At 37.5% G+C, this 18,730-nt stretch overlaps 1 protein-coding gene across 1 annotated transcript; it reads left to right on the forward strand.

Moving 5' to 3' along the window:
• Positions 1–4,527: 4,527 nt before the first annotated feature.
• LOC150030167 (uncharacterized) lies at positions 4,528–9,389 on the forward strand. Its single transcript, XM_090310004.1, has 6 exons — positions 4,528–4,948; positions 5,420–5,471; positions 5,579–5,645; positions 8,137–8,463; positions 8,562–8,646; positions 9,217–9,389. The coding sequence occupies exons 1-6, from the start codon at positions 4,528–4,530 to the stop codon at positions 9,387–9,389; spliced, it is 1,125 nt and encodes a 374-aa protein (XP_090166130.1).
• Positions 9,390–18,730: the final 9,341 nt, after the last annotated feature.

The following is an 18,730-nucleotide window of genomic DNA, read 5'->3' on the forward strand; positions in this document are numbered from 1 at the left end:
AATTCAAACAAAAACAAAAATCCCGCCTTGCATCTGCTCAAGACAATGGCAAAGCTAAAGTTGAGAGCAGTGAGCTTGCATCGACCAGGAGGCGCCCATCAACAAAGAAAGAAAATGATGATGATGATGGAGATGGGTTTTTTCCCTATGTCGACGCCACTACCAGATATGATCATGAGTGTTGTGTTGAAGCATAGGTGAGAAACTTTCTGGCAATGTCCATCCATCATTATTCCTGCAGTAGTGAGGGCCTTTTATCAGGCTAGCTCCTTGACACCGAAGATGTGGTGATCATAGAAGGGAAGGTAGTGTCGTTCAATGCAAGGGACATCAATGAACTATACAAGTTGAAGAATATCTCGGAAGCACCAGGTAACAAGTTTGATGATCCTGAAGAAGAACACATGGAGGATGCGCTGAAGGTATTAACGCAACCGGGCACCAAGTGGTTGGTATCATTAACAAGCATTAAGACCCTTGCCTCTAACAAGCTACTCCCAGAGGCGCAACTTTGGGTATATTTGGTGAAACAGTGGCTCATCCCAACAACGCATGACAAAACAATTTCAAGGGATCGAGTCATGGTCGCATACTATATCATGCGAGGCATTCCAATTGATGTAGGCCAGCTAATTGCGAAGCAGATCCGAGGCTTTGTTGGACGTGTGAGAGGCCAATACTTCTTTTCATGGATGATTTTGAGCCTGTGCCTCTCTGTGGGCGTAGGCATTGACGAAGAGCCCATGCCTAAAGTTCATGGCCTCATTCATACGAAGATCTTGAGAATGCTTCTCAAGGACTCCTTACATTGCCCCGAGCTTCCAGCCAAAAGGCCACTAATAGATCGGAATGCACCGCAACAACAACAACCTCTGCAGTTTCAAGATGCGCCTCAACGAGCTCCTCCGCAACATCCTCCTTAAGATCTCCTGCCACGACTCTAAATTTGGGGGTGTGCCACCTTCTCCACAATTTTGCTATTTTTTTTCTTTGCGGCCATTCATTCAATTATTTTATATAAAAGCTATACTTTGTATTCTTTTGTACATGCTACAATTTTGTGTTGCGATGTTTATAATTCTTTGTATACTTTGTCAAATTTTATACAACAGAGTAATTATTCTTTGTCAATTATTGCGATAATTCTTGTCTTTTATTTTGCATTGTTTATTTGTGCTGCCATGATGAGTAGTATGCATACCCTTAGTAGAATTTCTTTATACATTGCATTTTCTGACTAACACTTAGATAATTAATCGCAATAGCTCTACTTTACCTTCTCTATTTCAAGACTCTACTCAAACCTTCTTTTCAAAATTTTGACCAAGTGTTTTGTCTTTTCTGTCCAAAACAACGCAATGAGAACCTTGCGCATCTCTAAATTTGGGAGTGGGGAAGGTCTGAGCAGATGCGATCAAGCGGATGCGGTCATATCAGGAAAATGTGTTCATCATCATTGTAAAAAAAAAAAAATCATAAAAACTCCGCTGTTAGTGCAAGGGAAAATACCAAAAATCCCAACCTGATAAGAGTTAAGTCATGAAAGGAACCTGCTCATAGTCGGATGTTCGCATGACACCCATGGGAGTAAGTCAAAATGAAGGTAGGTTTCCAGGATCGATGCAATATGAAAAAAAAAAAAAAAGAGAAAATAAAGATAAAAGAGAGAACTCCTCTGACCAGCAAAAGTAAAACTTGGCTGAAGATCAAGAGTTGAAATTGAGATTGGTACACACCCGAAGTTTGATGCTCGCATGACACCTGTGGGAGCAAGCCAAAACGAAGGGTGTAACCATGACCAACATTCTCTATACGATGACGCAAACCAGGCCACCGCATAAAGACGCACTTCGTTGTTTTTGCAAGAAGAGGTCAAACATTCTTCTCAAAATTAGTAGGGAACTTTGGGTAGAGGTTTGTTTTAGATAAGAAAAAAGTAGAGCATGTGAAGAATTGTTAAAGGATAGAAGGAACTTGCGGTGTTGAGTAATTTTGTAGAGGCAGAGCATTTTGAGTAGTCGATCGACGCAAAGTTAGGAAGGGAGTTGAGCGGAATTGCCTTAGTTGAAGATATGCTTGAGGACAAGCATATATCTAAATTTGGGTGTGTGATAACTTGTAGAAATACAAGTTATTTATGCTGTTTTATTTAGATTATACGTCAAAAAAAAGGAAAAATTGCATTGACAGTATAGAAATACAAAAATTGTAAAGTGTCGTGAACACACCCACTAACCCCATTGCGATGGCAAAATGGAATGTCCAAATCTTTGTTTTGCAGGAAATAGGTCACCGCATGCGTTAATTGCTCGAGGACAAAAAAGATCAACTCATCCACAACAGCATGCGACAATCGATCAAGAATGAAAAAGATTAACACAATTGCAGCACATGCGACGATCGATCATGGATTCAAGCGATCAACACATTTCCACCGCATGCAGTAATCAAAACAACTACACCGCATGCGGTGATCGATCGAAGATATGAAGAGCAACAAATTCGAAGGACTTCTAACATGTACAACTTTCTGTTGTACGATTCTGACAGAATGATCGTGAAGCAAGGCAGACATTTCCACTACGCCATGGTAGAAATTATCAGATTTACAAAGTGGGACCACCAATATAGAGAGCCAAGGTCTATAAATAGCTTCCTCAAATTCATTGTTAGAGAGGCTGGTCTGAAGAGACAACATAGAGAAAATCTGAGAGAATGACGAGACAACGCTAAAAGGTGAGTCTCTGAGCAAGAACTTCTTTCCATTCTCGAAGAAGAAGCTCTGTCAAGAGGTCACTTCTACCTGGAAAGCAAACCTGAGGGGAAGCTTTCCACTCAATTTCATCCACACGCCGACAGGCACAACGTCTTCGATCGAGATCTGTGTCAAGACATTGACACTTTTTCCGTATCTGTTTATATTCTTTCATTCGTCTACTGTGTTCATATTTCTTTAATCTTTCATTCACAATCATGTATCAAATGCTGATCATTAGATTTAAATATCATTATCGTAATCATTATCATCTCTCTGTTATTTCCACACATTTATCATCCATTTTCTCCATTATGTGTCACTAATCCCCTAGGTAAAGGGGAAGAATAAGCGAGTGAGTTAATCCTTGTTAAGGTAATCGGCTAAGTTTAGCTAAAGCATGCTCGACGACATCTTCAGCTTTGAGAGCATAAGTGAAGATGTTATTCCGCCTATCGAGAGAAGGTTGGAAGAATGCATTAACTAAAGCGAGAAGTGTTTCCAGAGATGGAAACAACCTTGCGTTCATTACGTTCATCCCTGTTTCACCATAGACATATGGGAACGCGGCCGATCATTGAAAGGTGTAAGCCAAGGGAAAGCGGAACCTCAGTTGCGTCCTTAACGGGATTGACGAACTTACGATGTCCTCTCCCTCAACCCATTCTTTTTCTGATTCATTCACAAGACTTTCCACCGCATTCATTAGATTCTTTTGTACAACTTCACAGCCAATATTCACCCTGTATCATTATTAGTTTAGTCATTTACTTATCACCTCAATTTACTTTATCTCAATTTATATACAACGCAATTTACTTTCATCGCAATTTACTTTTCTACACAAATCAATTCTTTATTCTTTATGATAAACCGATCGCATTTACCACATTAATATCGTAATAATAACAACAATCCTCGTGTTCGACCTCAAGTCAATCTGAGAAACTTGTGTTGGAATTATACTTGGTTCCAATGCAAGAAAACTTATGACATGCATTACATCAATGCATACTATGAAGCATTTAAGCATCATCACATACACCTAGAACGTAGTATCTTAATATTTTTATCGCAAAGCACTTTGAGCGCATAGATCATCATCATTTTCATTCATTAATGCATAATAATAGACATAGATAAAGATTTACAAATTTATTATTACAAGTTTTTGGCGCCGTTGCCGGGGACAAGAGCTTGATTCATCCAGTCATCATTCTACATGCACTTAAAGATTAAAGATTATATATATTTTTATATTCAACAGCTAGCGAGTCAGTAGCTAGTACAGGAAGGAAGCCACTGTGTGTGAATTGTGGTAAGTGCCATACAGGAATATGTTATGGTGACATAAATGTTTGTTACTAGTGTGGACAAGCAGAGCACTTAAAAAAAGATTTCCCCCAGCTAGTTCATGGGGCACAGGGTGGACAGAGAGTAGTTACCCAAGTTGTAGACCAACCTAGAGTGACCGAAGCTAGAGGTGAGGGATCCGGTGCAGCTAAGCAGAAAGGGGTAATAGGCTAACCCCAACAGCAGTAGCAGCAGCAGCAGCAGGGTAGAGAATACGCTCTGACACACCAGGAAGCGGAAGAGTCTCCAAATGTCGTAACTGGTACGATAACTTTATGTAATCAGTCCGTTTATGTGTTATTTGATTGTGGTGCTACACACTCATTCATATCTAGCATGTTTTCATTGCATATACATAGAGTGCTTGATCGTATGAATGAGGACTTGTTTATTTCAAGCGTGTAGGAGATACTCTAGTTATGCATGAGTATTACAGGAATTGTGAAATTGTTCTTGGGAATCAAAGCTTATGGGTTGACCTAATTCTGGTAGAGTTGTTAGAATTTGATGTTATCTTAGGCATGGATTTCCTAAGTAAACATTATGCCACCGTGGATTGTTTTAAGAAAGAGATAGTATTTGGGAAGCCAGATGAACAAGAGATAACCGTGGTAGGGAGTAAAAGAATACTTCTAGGAAGTTTAATATCAGTAGTGAAGGCTAGGAAACTGCTGAGCAAGGGATCTGAAGCTTATTTAGCCTATATGGCGGTTTCACGAAATAGGAAGCTGAAACTTGAAGATGTACCTGTGGTACAAGAATTCTTAGATGTATTCCCTAAAGAGTTACCACATTCACCACCTGACAGGGAAGTTGAGTTTACTATTCAGTTAGTTCCAGGTACAACACCAATATCCCAGGCACCATACAGAATCGTGCCAGTAGAACTGAAGTAGTTGAAAGTTTAGTTGCAGGAACTTGTTGATAAGAGGTACATCAGACCCAGTGTGTCACCTTGGGGAGCGCTGGTCTTGTTTGTCCGGAAGAAAGATGGTACTCTTAGATTATGTATAGACTATAAATAGTTGAATAAGGTGAAAATTAAGAATAAGTACCCAGTGCCTTGTATAAATGATCTCTTCGATCAGTTAAAGGGAGCCACAGTATTCTCTAAGATAGATTTGAGATCAGGTTACCACTAGTTGAAGGTGAAGGAAACAGATGTTCCAATGACTACTTTTAGGATCAGGTATGGACATTATGAGTTCCAACTAATGCCGTTTGGTTTGACGAATGCTCCTACGGTATTTATGGACTTGATGAACAGGATATTTCATCCTTACCTGGATTAGTTTGTGATAATTTTCATAGATGATATATTAGTATATTTCAGTATTGCAGAGAATCACAAAGAACATCTAAGGTTAGTGTTGTAAATGCTAAGAGAAAAGAAGTTATATGCCAAGTTTAGTAAGTGTGGTTTCTGGTAAATCAAGTTGTATTTCTTGGGCATATTGTTACAACAAACAGAGTCAGTGTAGATTCCCAGAAGACAGAAGCGATAGTTAAATGGGAACGACCCATGACTGTAACAGAGGTATGCAATTTTCTTGGTTTAGCATATTATTACAGGAGATTCGTGGAGGGCTTTTCTAAGATAGCTCTATGATAATGGGCAGAAATGCACGTTATTATAGCGCAAAGATGTAAAACAATGTGAGAATGCGACGGTAAAAATATATAAAATCATGCCCAAAAGCATTAAATAAGAATATTGCGATCGCATGCGCCCATCGCATAAAAACAGCTAATTTACTAATTTTGGGTAGGAAAAAGGCGTTGGCGCAAAGCAAATTGCGATCCAAGGAATTCAGCGACCGTGCACATTAAAAGATTGCGACCGCAAAGCCATGCGATCGTATGCGCTCACGAGAATTTACTCAAGAAGGTGGCCGCATAAAGACAACGCATCAAGGTGAAAGCTTAATAAATCCTGATGGGATGGAAAGTTGATGATGGTTAAATCCGAATTTAGTTGACAAGCTGTTAACGACACACTATAGCAAGTATATTCAACTTTTCGGTGACCATTAATCGGTGCATCGAACAGAAGATTTAATGACAACCCATCATTGCAATCATTTGAGAGAAAAGGTTTTTCACCTTGAGCTCTATAAATACCAAAGGCCACCATTGTTAAAGGGGTTCGAGTTCGACACAGTTCGCCATATACATAGAAGATAGAATACATAATTAGTTAGCTATTAGTTTGTAGTGTTCATACACTTAGAGGCGGAGGCGAGCGAAGAGAAGAAGATGCCGAGAGGTCACTCCTGGATATCTCGAAAGACTACTGGGAGGCGCTGCAAATGGAGAGAGGGTCGACACTTGCGGAAGCAAGGATATTCTTCTGGACAGAGTAAAGTAAAAAGATAGTGTAAAAGCCTCGGGAAGCAAGACAAGCTTCTTATCCCTACTTTCCATTGTTATTTTATATTCTGACTTTATCTATAAAATGGAATTCTCATCTCAACATCTATTTAATCTCTTCACATTTCGAATGAGTAGCTAAATTTCCGAATCGGTTGAGAAGTACTTAGCTAGCATGACCTAAGATCTTCATTTTATGTGATCATATTGTCTTATGTATGCGTCCTTCACCCTTTAGAGATACTTGAGAGAGTAGTCTAAAGAAAGAATCTAGGCTTGAGAGAGTCAGATTAGAACCGCATAAGCAAGAGATAAAAACTTAGAGATAAGTTTTGTTTGCTATTATGCATCGTATGCACCCTAGAAATAGGATATAATAGTATGCAGTCACCTTGTGTATGTGTGTATCATTCATCATTGCATAGATAAGAATAGAGGCTTAGACATAAGTCCTATCGACATTATTGTATACATTGCATGCGTCCTAGAAATAGGAACTATAGCATTTTCATTGAGAGATGACATGTTATTGTGTGCGTATAGCATGATCACATAACTTGAACGCAATCTTAGAAAGTGTTAGCTAAATCCCTTTTCAACCCGTTCCCCACATACTCATTGTAACTTTCGCTGTCATCAACTCTTTACTCAATTCCGTCGCATAGAATTTATACTTAAACAAAACACCAACCAAACTTATTTTTTTTTCCATCGCAAAGGAATCAAAATTTATTAACGCATAGTATCTTAGCAGTCCTTGTATTCAACCCTAGACTTACCAGGAAACCTAGTAAGATTTGTACTTGAGTCTTACTAGGAAAACTTGCTTGTGCAATGCATACACCATCATCACAATTATACACCATTATTTCATCACATTCATAATACATCACTCTACCATTGATAAACCTTACCAGAAAAGATGCAAAGTTTGAGTGGTCGCTAGAATGTGAGTATAGTTTCCAAGAGTTGAAAAAGAGGTTTGTAACAGCATCTGACTTTACCTACACCAGGTAAAGAGTTTGAGGTTTATTGTGATGCATCCCGACAAGGATTAGGATGTGTGCTGATGCAGGAAGGAAAGGTAGTGGCCTATGCCTCTCATCAGTTAAAGAAGCATGAATGTAACTACCCTACGCACGATTTGGAGTTATCAACAGTTATGTTGGCTCTAAAGTTGTGGAGACATTACTTGTTTGGTGAACGTTTTCATATATTCACTGATCATAAGAGTCTAAAGTATATCTTTAATCAGAAAGAGGTAAACTTGAGATAGAGAAGATGGATCGAGTTGATCAAGGATTATGATTATACAATTTATTATCACCCAGTAAAGCGAATGTGGTGGCTGATGCTCTAAGTAGAAAACCGGATCAACCAGAGTTGTTATCTGTTCAGTAAGAGGTGTACTGATACATGAGTTGTATAGTGCTAAAGCGACATTATCAGTTAATCAGACATGAGGTTTGTTAGCTTCGTTTCAAGTACGTCCTAAGTTAGTAGATGATATTCTACATGAATAGTTAAGAGATTTTGATCTTCAGAATTGAGCTAAAGAAGTAAGTAATGGTCTGAGAACGGACTATCAGTTAAGAGCAGATAGAGTGCTATAGAAGAAAGGTAGAATATGTGTACCTAATACCTTAGCACTTAAGCAGGCTATTCTGGAAGAGGCACATAGTTCAGCTTATGCTATGCATCCAGGTAGAACGAAGATGTATAGAACAGTAAAGAAGTCGTACTGGTGGCCTAGTATGAAAAGAGAAATAGCAGAGTATGTTGACAGATGTTTAGTGTGTCAGCAAGTTAAGCCTGAACGACAGAGGCCAGCAGGATTGCTTAATCCACTCCTAGTACCAGAGTGGAAGTGGGAGCATGTTACGATGGATTTCTTGTTTGGATTACCTAGGACACCAGTGAGCTATGATGGTATATGGGTAATCGTGGATAGATTGATAAAAACAGCTAAGTTTTTACCTGTTAAGGTTACTTTTACCCTAGACTAGTTAGCTAAGTTGTATGTTGATAGAATTGTAAGCCAGTTTAGAGCTCTAGTTTCAATTGTATCAGACTGAGATTCTAGGTTTACATCGAAGTTCGGCCTAGCTTGCAGAAAGCTATGGGTACCAAGCTATATTTCAGTACAACTTTTCATCCACAGACGTATGGTCAGTCTGAGCAAATGATTTAGACATTAGATGACATGTTGAGAGCATGTGTATTGTAGTTCAAGGGCAGTTGGGATACGCATCTATCGTTGATCAAATTTGCGTATAACAACATTTATCATTTGAGTATCGGAATGGCACCGTATGAGGCTTTGTTTGGGAGACCATGTAGAACTCCAGTATGTTGGAATGAAGTGGGCGAAAGGAAACTATTAGGCCCAGAACTTGTTCAGTAGACGTCAGACAGTGTTAAGATTATAAGAGAAAATCTTAAAATAGCTCGAAACTGACAAAAGAGTTATGTAGATAAGTGGATAAAAGAATTGGAATTCGAAGTTGGCGATAAAGTATTTCTTAAGTTGTCTCCATGGAAAGGAATACTTAGGTTTGGTAGGAAAGGGAAGTTAAGCCCAAGATATATTGGACCTTACGAGATAATAGAACGAGTTGGCCCAATGGCTTACAGGTTAGAATTACCTCATGAGTTTTATTATATCCATGATGTGTTTTATGTGGCAATGCTAAGAAAGTATGTGCCAGATCCTACCCATGTGTTACCTGAGTAACCAGTGCAATTGAAAGAAAATTTGTCATACAAAGAAGAACCAGTGGAGATTCTTGATAGGAAAGAGCAAATCTTGAAGAACAAGGCAATACCTTTGGTAAAGGTATTATGGAGAAACCATAGCACTGAAGAAGCTACATGGGAAGCTGAGGAGCAAATGAAAAACAAGCATCCATAGTTGTTTAATTGACGAACTTTTAGCAGAATTTCAAGGACAAAATTTTCTTAAGGGGGAGGTAAATGTAAACCCTGAACCCTATTTTTTCTACTTTTGTATGTTCCCTACTGAAAGCAGTATGGTGAGTAAGCTGATGTGAGAATTAATGTTTAATTGTAGGGAAAAGGGTAAAATGTTAGAAGAAAAGTTTAAGTTTGGAAGCTTGACTCTTGGGTGAAGCTAGAAAATTGGCTAAGTGTTTGCCCATGCATTGGCCTTGTGCTAGGTGTTGGAGTTGAGTCAAGGGCATTGTCCTTACTCATTTTAGAGGTTAGTTGGGCATTTAAGGAAGCCAAGTGTGGCCGAGTGAAGAAAAGCCATGCGTTGGACAAGGCATGCGGCAACAAAGTTTTAGAGGTTAGCATACATACGATAGAATCAGGTGTGCACGAGCGTGGGCGCTGGGCGTTGGAGTGTTGTGTGCTTGGATGATCGTGTAGCTACATGCGGTGCTAAACCATACGCTATGCGATGCGCTAGATGATAGCGCTAGATGATAGACGATAGCACTACACGATGAGCGATGGTGCTACACGATAGGCGATGACGCTACACGATAGGCGATGGCGCTACACAATAAGCATAAGCGCTAGACGATGGCGCTACACGATAGGTGTGAGCGCTAGACGATGGGCATGATACGTTAGACAATGGGGTCAGCGCTACAGTATGAGCGACAACGAGAGATACACGATGAGCGACAGTGAGAGATACGTGTTGAGCGATAGCGAGAGATACACAATGAGCGACAACGAGAGCTATGCGATGGGTGCTGAGCTAAACGATATAAGCATGCATTGATAGTGAATGAAGTAATCAGTCTTAACCACCGATTAAGGGGAAATAGCTATCCTAAGCACCAGATTTAACTCCATTGAAGGTGAAGTTGTCATGCTTGGCTTTAATGGTAAAGAATGGGAAGTAGTATAAAAAGGGAGGTTGAATTTCAAAATCTTAGTTTGATCAATTCCTCCATGAAAATTGAGAGATCATAGTGTCGCTAGAAAGATATAAGAGCTAGTTTCAGAGGTGATGCTACCAGAAGAAGGTCTCACCAGAATAAGGCCGAAGATGGGAAAAAGTGGCCAGAGGTTCAGTTCACGGGTGAATCCGGGCTGTTAATGAAGAATTGAAGCTCCACGATAAACCACGAAGAGTTTGAAGCTGAAATTTTAAACTAAGCTGCCTGAGACATTTATAAACAGGTTTGTAGAAGGAAATATCTTGAGATGAGCTCTAGAATTTGCGTTATTAATTCCATAATATCAATCTAGAATTTTATGAACAAGCAGGTAGCTGCTTGGGTTGAGTAAGTTGGCAGCTCAAAGTAGACGCTCGAACAGACAAAGGGTTGAGCACTCCAATGCGTTGGACCTACTGTGTGGGCAGAGGAAGGCTTGCATTGAAGTCCTGGATGCATAAGCAGCCTTTGTAGATGACCATGCGTGGCAGAAGGAACACTTAGAGCAAATGTTGGTTGCATAAGTGGGATGCATTTGTGAGGTGTGGTTGGAAGCATAGCAAGAGCAAAAGTCTCAAGGAAATTTCTAAATACTAGACCTATATCAATGTATGCGTTTGAGTATAAATCTCCTAGGTGCAGGCTAAACGCAAAGCTTATTTGAGAGTTAGTCTCAAAAGGGAGACCAATGCTAGTAACTAAATATATGCTTTTGTGTCCACAGGATTGACACCAGTGTTAAAAGCATATTAACCTTTGAGGAATAATCCTAAAAGTTGTGAATGACTAAATATTTACAATGTTTTTTAAAAAAAACTATGGTTTAAGAAAGATTATTCTCATGCTACCTAGTTTTACAAAGTAGTTTTCCAAGCAAACGATGAGTTATGTTTTTAAACACATGCCATGTATGAAAGTTTACTGAAAAACTATTTATGTGTTTAAATACACAAAGCATGTGTTAGAGCCTTTAAAGACATGTTTTCTATGCATTTTGCTTTACATGCTTTAAAGAGAAAGTCATACTATGACTAGTATTACTTTAAGCTCAACACTGAGGGACAATGAGAAGGTATCTTAGTAGTAGTACCTAAGGTATGACGATACTTATAAACACGTGCACGTAAGTACTTTAAAGTTAGAGATTGAGCAAAAAGGTTCTCTCTTGACTAAGTTAGAGATTGAACAAAAGAGTTCTCTCTTGACCAAGTAGTTGACGTTGGGATTTAACCATAGCAGGGTTATTCTCAACTAAGGAACAGTTTAATATCTTATGGTGAAAACAACTTTACATGTTTTATGATTGAAAAATGTTTCTATTTCAGTACAAGGTTACTGTAAAGATTTATATTTCAGTATGAGATCTTTATTGAGACTTATGTATGAGAATCAGTTTTCTTTCTTAAGTCACTCACTAGGCTACCAAGCTCACCCCATTTTCAAATGTTTTTTTCCCCAAGTAGCAGTCAAATCCTCAAAAGGTAGCTTTGCATCTAATCTGCCACTCAAAGACAAGAGTTATTGTACTCGTCAACTAGGTGGTTACTATAAATATTGTACACATGTTATAATTGTTCCTGTAGGGACAAAGATTTTGGGTGCCTGGACTTATGAAACTTGTAATATGTAAATGTTTTGTGTTGAATAGTTAATGTTTATTTTTGCCATAGAGGCAACCGTTGTGTTTTAGATTGCATCTTAGTATCAGATTATTTCCACTATAGTTAGTAGGTTGTAAGTGTCATAAAAGGGTTGATAACTACTATAGTCATGTCCTTTCCTAGGCTAAGGGAGTAGTCTGGGAGGGGGTGTGATAGAAAACATACCAAGAGCCTCTGTTTTAAGTCCTGCCAATCTTTAAACGGTTCTCGTCCTTCTTTGGACCGGTACCAGTCCAACACGACTCCATCGAAACTAATCACCGCTCCTGTTATTTTCTCCGATTTCGTCAACTTTTGGATTTGAAAGTACCAATCAGCTCTAAATAACCACAAATTTGGATCACTTCCACTTAATACCGGCATTTCAACCTTCTTAAATTACTTTGGTCACTCATCAATTCATCTACTCCCGATTTGGATACATTATTCTTATTCGATCCTTCAGTCGTCTCGTTCCTTGATCCCTCTGTTTCCACCGTTGAGATTGTTTTTCCTTTCGCCATTTCGGCACATACGAAATTAACATCTTTTAGTGCTTCTCCTCTTACATTCCCAATCGATCGATACTCTTAGCCAACAATGCTAGGTTCTCCTCGATGGTCGGCAATTTTTGCATTTCTACTCAGAGATCGAAAATCTTCTGATCTAATAGTTCTAACTTCTCCTCAAATCTCTTTTGAGCCATCTCTCCCAATTGAAAGCTCTAATACCAATTTGATAGAATACCAAACTGGGATTGGAGTTTTTATTATATTCAAGATGAATTGTGAGAGTACATAAACTAAAAGTAAAGAAAGTTCCTCTGCTTCCTCTCACGGCTGAAAGCAAAGCTTAAACCCCACTATCAACTACCAAAATATTCACTACGAAATCTCCAGATCTCTCTCCTCCTCCCCCCCCCCCCTCCCCCCCGCCCCTTAAAATATCATCAGTTTCTTAACTAACTAAGAGTCACCAGTAGATGTGGTCTCCATCTCCTCAACTGAAGCGCATTCCTCTTTTCTAAGTTTTCCCATATTACCCTTACTCTTACCCTTACTCTTCCTCCTTTGATACTGAAATGATATTGGTGGTCTATCATTTTAAGGCAAGCAAGTTTTGAAAAAGTGTGTGACGGCTGTTCTCTCAAGAAGTACAAAGGTGATGTTCTCGAGTCTCGTGGTTGTATATGTTTTTCGGTTTTGATTGTAATGTCAAGGTATTTCATGTGTGCTGAGAGCTTGATGTAAAGAATTATATAGATTGCATTTGTTTTATGAAAAAAAATTATTGGTCAACCCAAGCACTTGAAGTAGAGGTAGAGTTTACACTTAGGGGGAGCGTAACGCATGCTTGAATTGGAACATTTTGAAAATGAGAAGAACTTATACATAGGGGAGGCTAAGTAGAAACTAGAAGTTTTTTAGCATGAGTCGTTCTTTGATGTATCTGACATGTGATAACTATGTCATAATTTCTAAACCATTTCGTCTAGTGAAGTTTCTTCAATATACAATCTGTCTCCAGATGTAGGTGGTTTTACACCAAACTTGGTTACTATTTTTTATTTTTTTGAGTACATGGGCGGCTAATTCTTGTGTCTTTATCTTTATTGCTTACTTTCGTGCAAAATCCTATCATCCTTTGTGCAAAAATATTATGTTCGACACAAGTTACGTAGTTTGATATTCACACATTTTTTCAAAATCCATGCTAACGAGTTGTCTTTAGCATAATTCAATGTCAATTAATTTTATGTTTAATGTCAAAAATTAACCAAAGGATGGAAATTTATTTGGTGTGAGAATTATGCATCGAATTAATAATGTGTGAAGCCTCTCTTACATCTCTTAAACTAAATCCATTGACAAATCGTCTTTCGTGTTCATCCAAGCAATTTGATTTAAAACATCTGTTTCCTTTCTCTTTCTTAGTAGTGAAGATTTGATATTCTTTTGATCAATATTATATAGAAGTAGATAAAACAACAATGAATATACTTTTCCAATTATAAATATTAGGTAATAGATGCTCATTAGATGCTCATGTTTAGTATTCATTGACCATATGTCATGCTCCATTTCTCAAAGGATTGTTCACGCGTGTCTCGACATTACACATTATCAGTATCCTTGTAACCTACCTTCTACTTACTAAATTGTCTATAAATAATGACATTTGGTGTGTTTTGGAAGACACACATTGAGTAAAGTCTATGAAAATTGGAGAAAGTGGAGAATTTAGAGAAATTTCTTATTTTATACTTTGTTAATTTATTTTATTTTTTATTTATATATTATGTTTAATTTATTTTAATATTACTTATTTTATTATTATATTTATTTTAATATTATGTTATTGGTGTCCATGTTCCCATTGTGCTTCTCAAGTTCACAACACATTATCAACATGAGCTCCTATTGCTTTTCTCGCTAAAGGAAGCTCCTAAAGGTATGTCGGTTTTTCCCTCTTCATTATAATTAACAAATTTAATATAATTTTTCATATTTAATATCTATTAGATTTCTAATACAAATACAATATTTTATGATAGTGTTGTCATGACAAATCTAACAAAATTAGAATTTGTCGCCTTTGATATTAACGACAATAATCATTTCTCATGGGTACTTGATGCCAAAATCCACCCGGATGCTACGAATCTTGGATAGACTATTAAAGAAGGAAATACGACATCCAGTCAGGAAAAAGTAAAAGCTATTATTTTCCTTCATCATCATCTCCAACAGAGATTGAAATTGGAGTATCTTACAGTACAATATCCCCCTATCTTGTGGAAATTTTTGAAAAAGTGGTTTGATCATCATAAAATAATTATTTTTCTTAAAGCTCGTTATGAATGGATGCATTTGAGGTTACAAGATTTTAAATAAGTAAGTGATTACAACTCCACATTATTTAAAATCAGTTCGAAACTATTGTTATGCAGAGAGAAAGTACTGATGTTGATATGTTAGAGAAGATATTTTTTACATTTTATGTCTCGAATATGCTCTTACAGCAGTAATATCAAGAGAAAAGTTTTAAACAATATTATGAACTAACTTCATATCTTTTTGTGGCCGAACAAAATAATGAGTTATTGATAAAAAAAATCATAAATCTCGACCAACAAGGACCACACCATTCCATGAAGTGAATGTTGTGAATTTTAATAATAATCGTGGTCGAGCTCATAGTTGTGGTTGAGGTCGTTACCGTGGCAGAGGAAGAAATAATTATTATTTTTGTGGTGGTCGTTATAATCATTCAAATTTCAAAAGAACCACACAAAATGGTGATCACAAAGAAAAAGATCCAGAAGATAAGAGTTCAAAAAGTGTTGAAAATAAATGCTTCTGATACCGAATGACTCGGCATTGGTCACGTATCTGTCGTACATAAAAAACACTTAGTTGATCTCTATCAAGCATCCCTGAAGAAAAAAAGAGAAAAATGTGGAAGCAAATTTTATATACCAAGATAATGAAATATTCGACCCATCCCATATAACAAATTTGGATGTAGCGAACTTCTTTGAATCTCCTAAAGGAAAAATCGGTAAAATTGATGGAACATCAAGTGTTTTCTTTGTCTTGAAAAATATCTAGACTTAATGTTGTTGTTTTTAATCATCTTCATATCTTTTTTCCTCTTAGTAGATGTTAACTGTTGTATATTTAAAATGTTGTTTTTCTTATTGTAATTATTTCATTTTAGTGAAGAAACCTAGATCATTTTCATATGTTGGTGACTAAAATGAGTAAATAAGATCTATGTCTTGCAAACAGTGCAACTACACATAGAATACAAACGAGTAAATTTTTTTTTCAAACTGACAATGCTGGAAACAAAAGTCAATACAATATCCAATTCTACAAACTTAATTGAAGAGTGGAAAAAAAATATTTTTTTTTGCCTAGAGAAGCAAAATTTACAATTGACAATGCATTGTTCTCTAGTCAATTAAAGAGGAATATACTTAGTTTTAAAGAAATATGTTGTGATAGTTATCATATTGAGACTGATAGAAAGAATAATATGGAGTATCTTTATTTCATATCTACTGTCTCATATGAAAAACGTATACTAGAATAGTTGCCTACTTTATCTTCTAGATTATATTATACTCATATACGAGTAATTGAAACATATGCAACAATGAACATGAAGTTCAGGGATCCAAACATATTTATAATTTGGCATGACAGATTAGGTCATCCAGGGTCTATAAGGATGAGAAAAATCATTGAGAATTCAAATGGACATCCATTGAAGAGCTAGAAGATTCTTCAATCTAATGGATTAACATGTGATGCTTGCTCTCAAGGAAAATTAATCATTAGACCATCGCCAGTCAAAGTGAGGACTTAATCATCTGCATTTTCAGAACGAATTCATCGTGATATGTGTGGACCTATTAACCCACCAAGTAGACCCTTTAGATATATTACCATATTAATAAATGCATCTAATAGATGGTCACACATGTGCTTATTATCAAGTCTAAATCTTCCATTTGCTGGATAACTTGCTCAAGTAATTATGTTAAGAGCACAAGTTCCTTATTATGCAATTAAGACCATTCGTCTTGATAATGCTAGTGATTTTACATCGCAAGTTTTTTATAATTATTGTATGTCAATTGGGATAAGTGTTGAACATCTTGTACCTCATGATTATACGCAAAACTGTTTAGCAAAATCATTCCTAAAATTTTTGCAATTTATTGCTAGACCATTACTAATAAGAGCTAAGCTTCCTACATCTGTATGGGGAATTGCTATTTTGCATGCGGCATCACTTGTATGCATTAGACCAGTATCTTATCATAAGTACTCACCATTACAATTACCTTATGGCCATGAGCCAAATATTTTCCATCTGAGAATTTTTTTATGTGCAGTATATGTTTGATGCACGGAAAGTGGAAGTCAAGTTTACTCGACGACCAACTTCCCTTGCACGCATTATGTGATGCATGTTCCTAAAATATGCGTTGATAGCCATGCTTCGATGGTCATGCGTTGGAATGAAAATTGCGTTAATGAACGTATGCAATGACCATGCGTCCTGCCACAAGTTTTCTTACGTTCACGCCAAGAATAACATGAACGCAAGTTTCTCGGGTAATCTGAGGTCAAACACAGGGACTTGTAACTATATGATTGCGATGATTGTGCATGCGACGATATAAATAAAAGAATGGAGGGGATATTTCTACGTTAATCCTACTCCTACTCCTATCTAATAGACAATGCAATGAGAATAGAGATGCGACAAACCTTGACATGAAAGAAATGTATGGGAAAATGGATAAAAGGTAGAGATGTTTTCATTGCAAAACTTAAGAGTGATTGCAAGGCAACTTTAGTCAGCGTCCGACTATGCGATCATGTTACAACCATACACGGCAAGTCATTTTCCAATGGAATGCGGTGCTCCTAATGTGAACCCCGAACCCTAATTTTCTACTTAAGTGTGTTCCCTATTGAAATTTGTGTGATAAGTGGGTTGATGTGAAAACTAGTATGGAATGGTGAAGAAAGGGATGGAAATTTGAAAATAAAAATATGGAAATTGAGATTGGGAAATTTGGGAAAAATTGGCTAAGTATGGAATTTATGTGAAATACATTATGGCTGAAGAAAGGATTGAAGAACTGAGAAAAATATGGAAGATTATTTGGGGAAAATCTAGAAAATTTGTGTAAAAGTGGCACAAAGTGGTAGGCAAACGTTTAGAAGTTGCACGGAGACAAACAAGATTCACAATAGCTCAAAACAAGATTAGCGAGATTAAGAGAGAAAATGAGAGAGAACGAGATTTTGAGCAAGAAAGTTGGGGAGAGCGAGAGTGGAGAGAGCGAGATTTTGAGCGAGAAAGTGGGAGAGAGCGAGAGTGGAGAGAGTGAGAGCAGCGAGAAAGTGGAAGAGAGCGAGAGCAGCCTGTGCATCCAACAACGCCTCGTTCGGTGCTGTTTTCGAAGGCCTCGCCCACGCAAACGTCGAAGGGCCTCACCTATGCATCAAACGGCTGGGTAAGCACCTATGGGTTGAATTTGGTTGTGTTATTGTGGATTATTTTTGTTTTTTTTTTTTTTTTTTTTTTTTTTTATTGTTTTTTTTTTTTTTTTGTTTGTTGTTTTTTGTTTTTTTTTTTTTTTGTTATTGTGGATTATGCGTTGAAAAGCCTAAGTTTAACACATACGGAGGATGAGATCACAAGGGCAAACGTCATCCAAACCATGTGTCTTCTTGGGATAAATTCTTAAGGGCTAAGGAATTGTGGTGGACGCATAGGAAGAAGACACTTTGGGCCAAGATGATGCAATCTTGCGTTGATAAAAGGAGAGGTAAACACTTGGCCATGCAGCCAAGTAGGTGATGTCAACATCAGGAGAAGTTTGGACGCCTATAAATAGAGCCTTTGGGACTCCATTCTCAAATCACAAAATCAGAAATTACGTAAAAAGAGAGGGAGAGTAGAGCGCATTGGACAGTGAGGGTTGAGGAGAACGCATCAACTTGAGACGAGAAGATCACCCAATCTACTCGTGTGTTTGGAGTGATTCGAAAGCCAACTAAAAGCTCTGAAAGTCTAGTTTTCAGAGTGGGGCTGCCAGAGGGAAAAAAAATCAAAGGAATCGGGCTGAAGATTGAAAAGAAGGCGGAAGGGTCACACTGTCGGATCAGTCTGGG

Source organism: Benincasa hispida, unplaced genomic scaffold, assembly GCF_027475165.1.
Source record: "Benincasa hispida cultivar pf3 unplaced genomic scaffold, pf3_genome.v1.1 HicScf504, whole genome shotgun sequence".
NCBI lineage: Eukaryota > Viridiplantae > Streptophyta > Magnoliopsida > Cucurbitales > Cucurbitaceae > Benincasa > Benincasa hispida.

Bases quoted from the DNA above. Each gene is read 5' to 3' on its own strand.
- LOC150030167 (XM_090310004.1), top strand. From the start codon at position 4,528: ATGCATGAGTATTACAGGAATTGTGAAATTGTTCTTGGGAATCAAAGC. The intron at 4,949-5,419 runs GTACAACACCAA...TAATTTTCATAG, and splicing joins TACTATTCAGTTAGTTCCAG to ATGATATATTAGTATATTTC. The intron at 8,647-9,216 runs GTCAGTCTGAGC...CTGAGTAACCAG, and splicing joins TTTTCATCCACAGACGTATG to TGCAATTGAAAGAAAATTTG.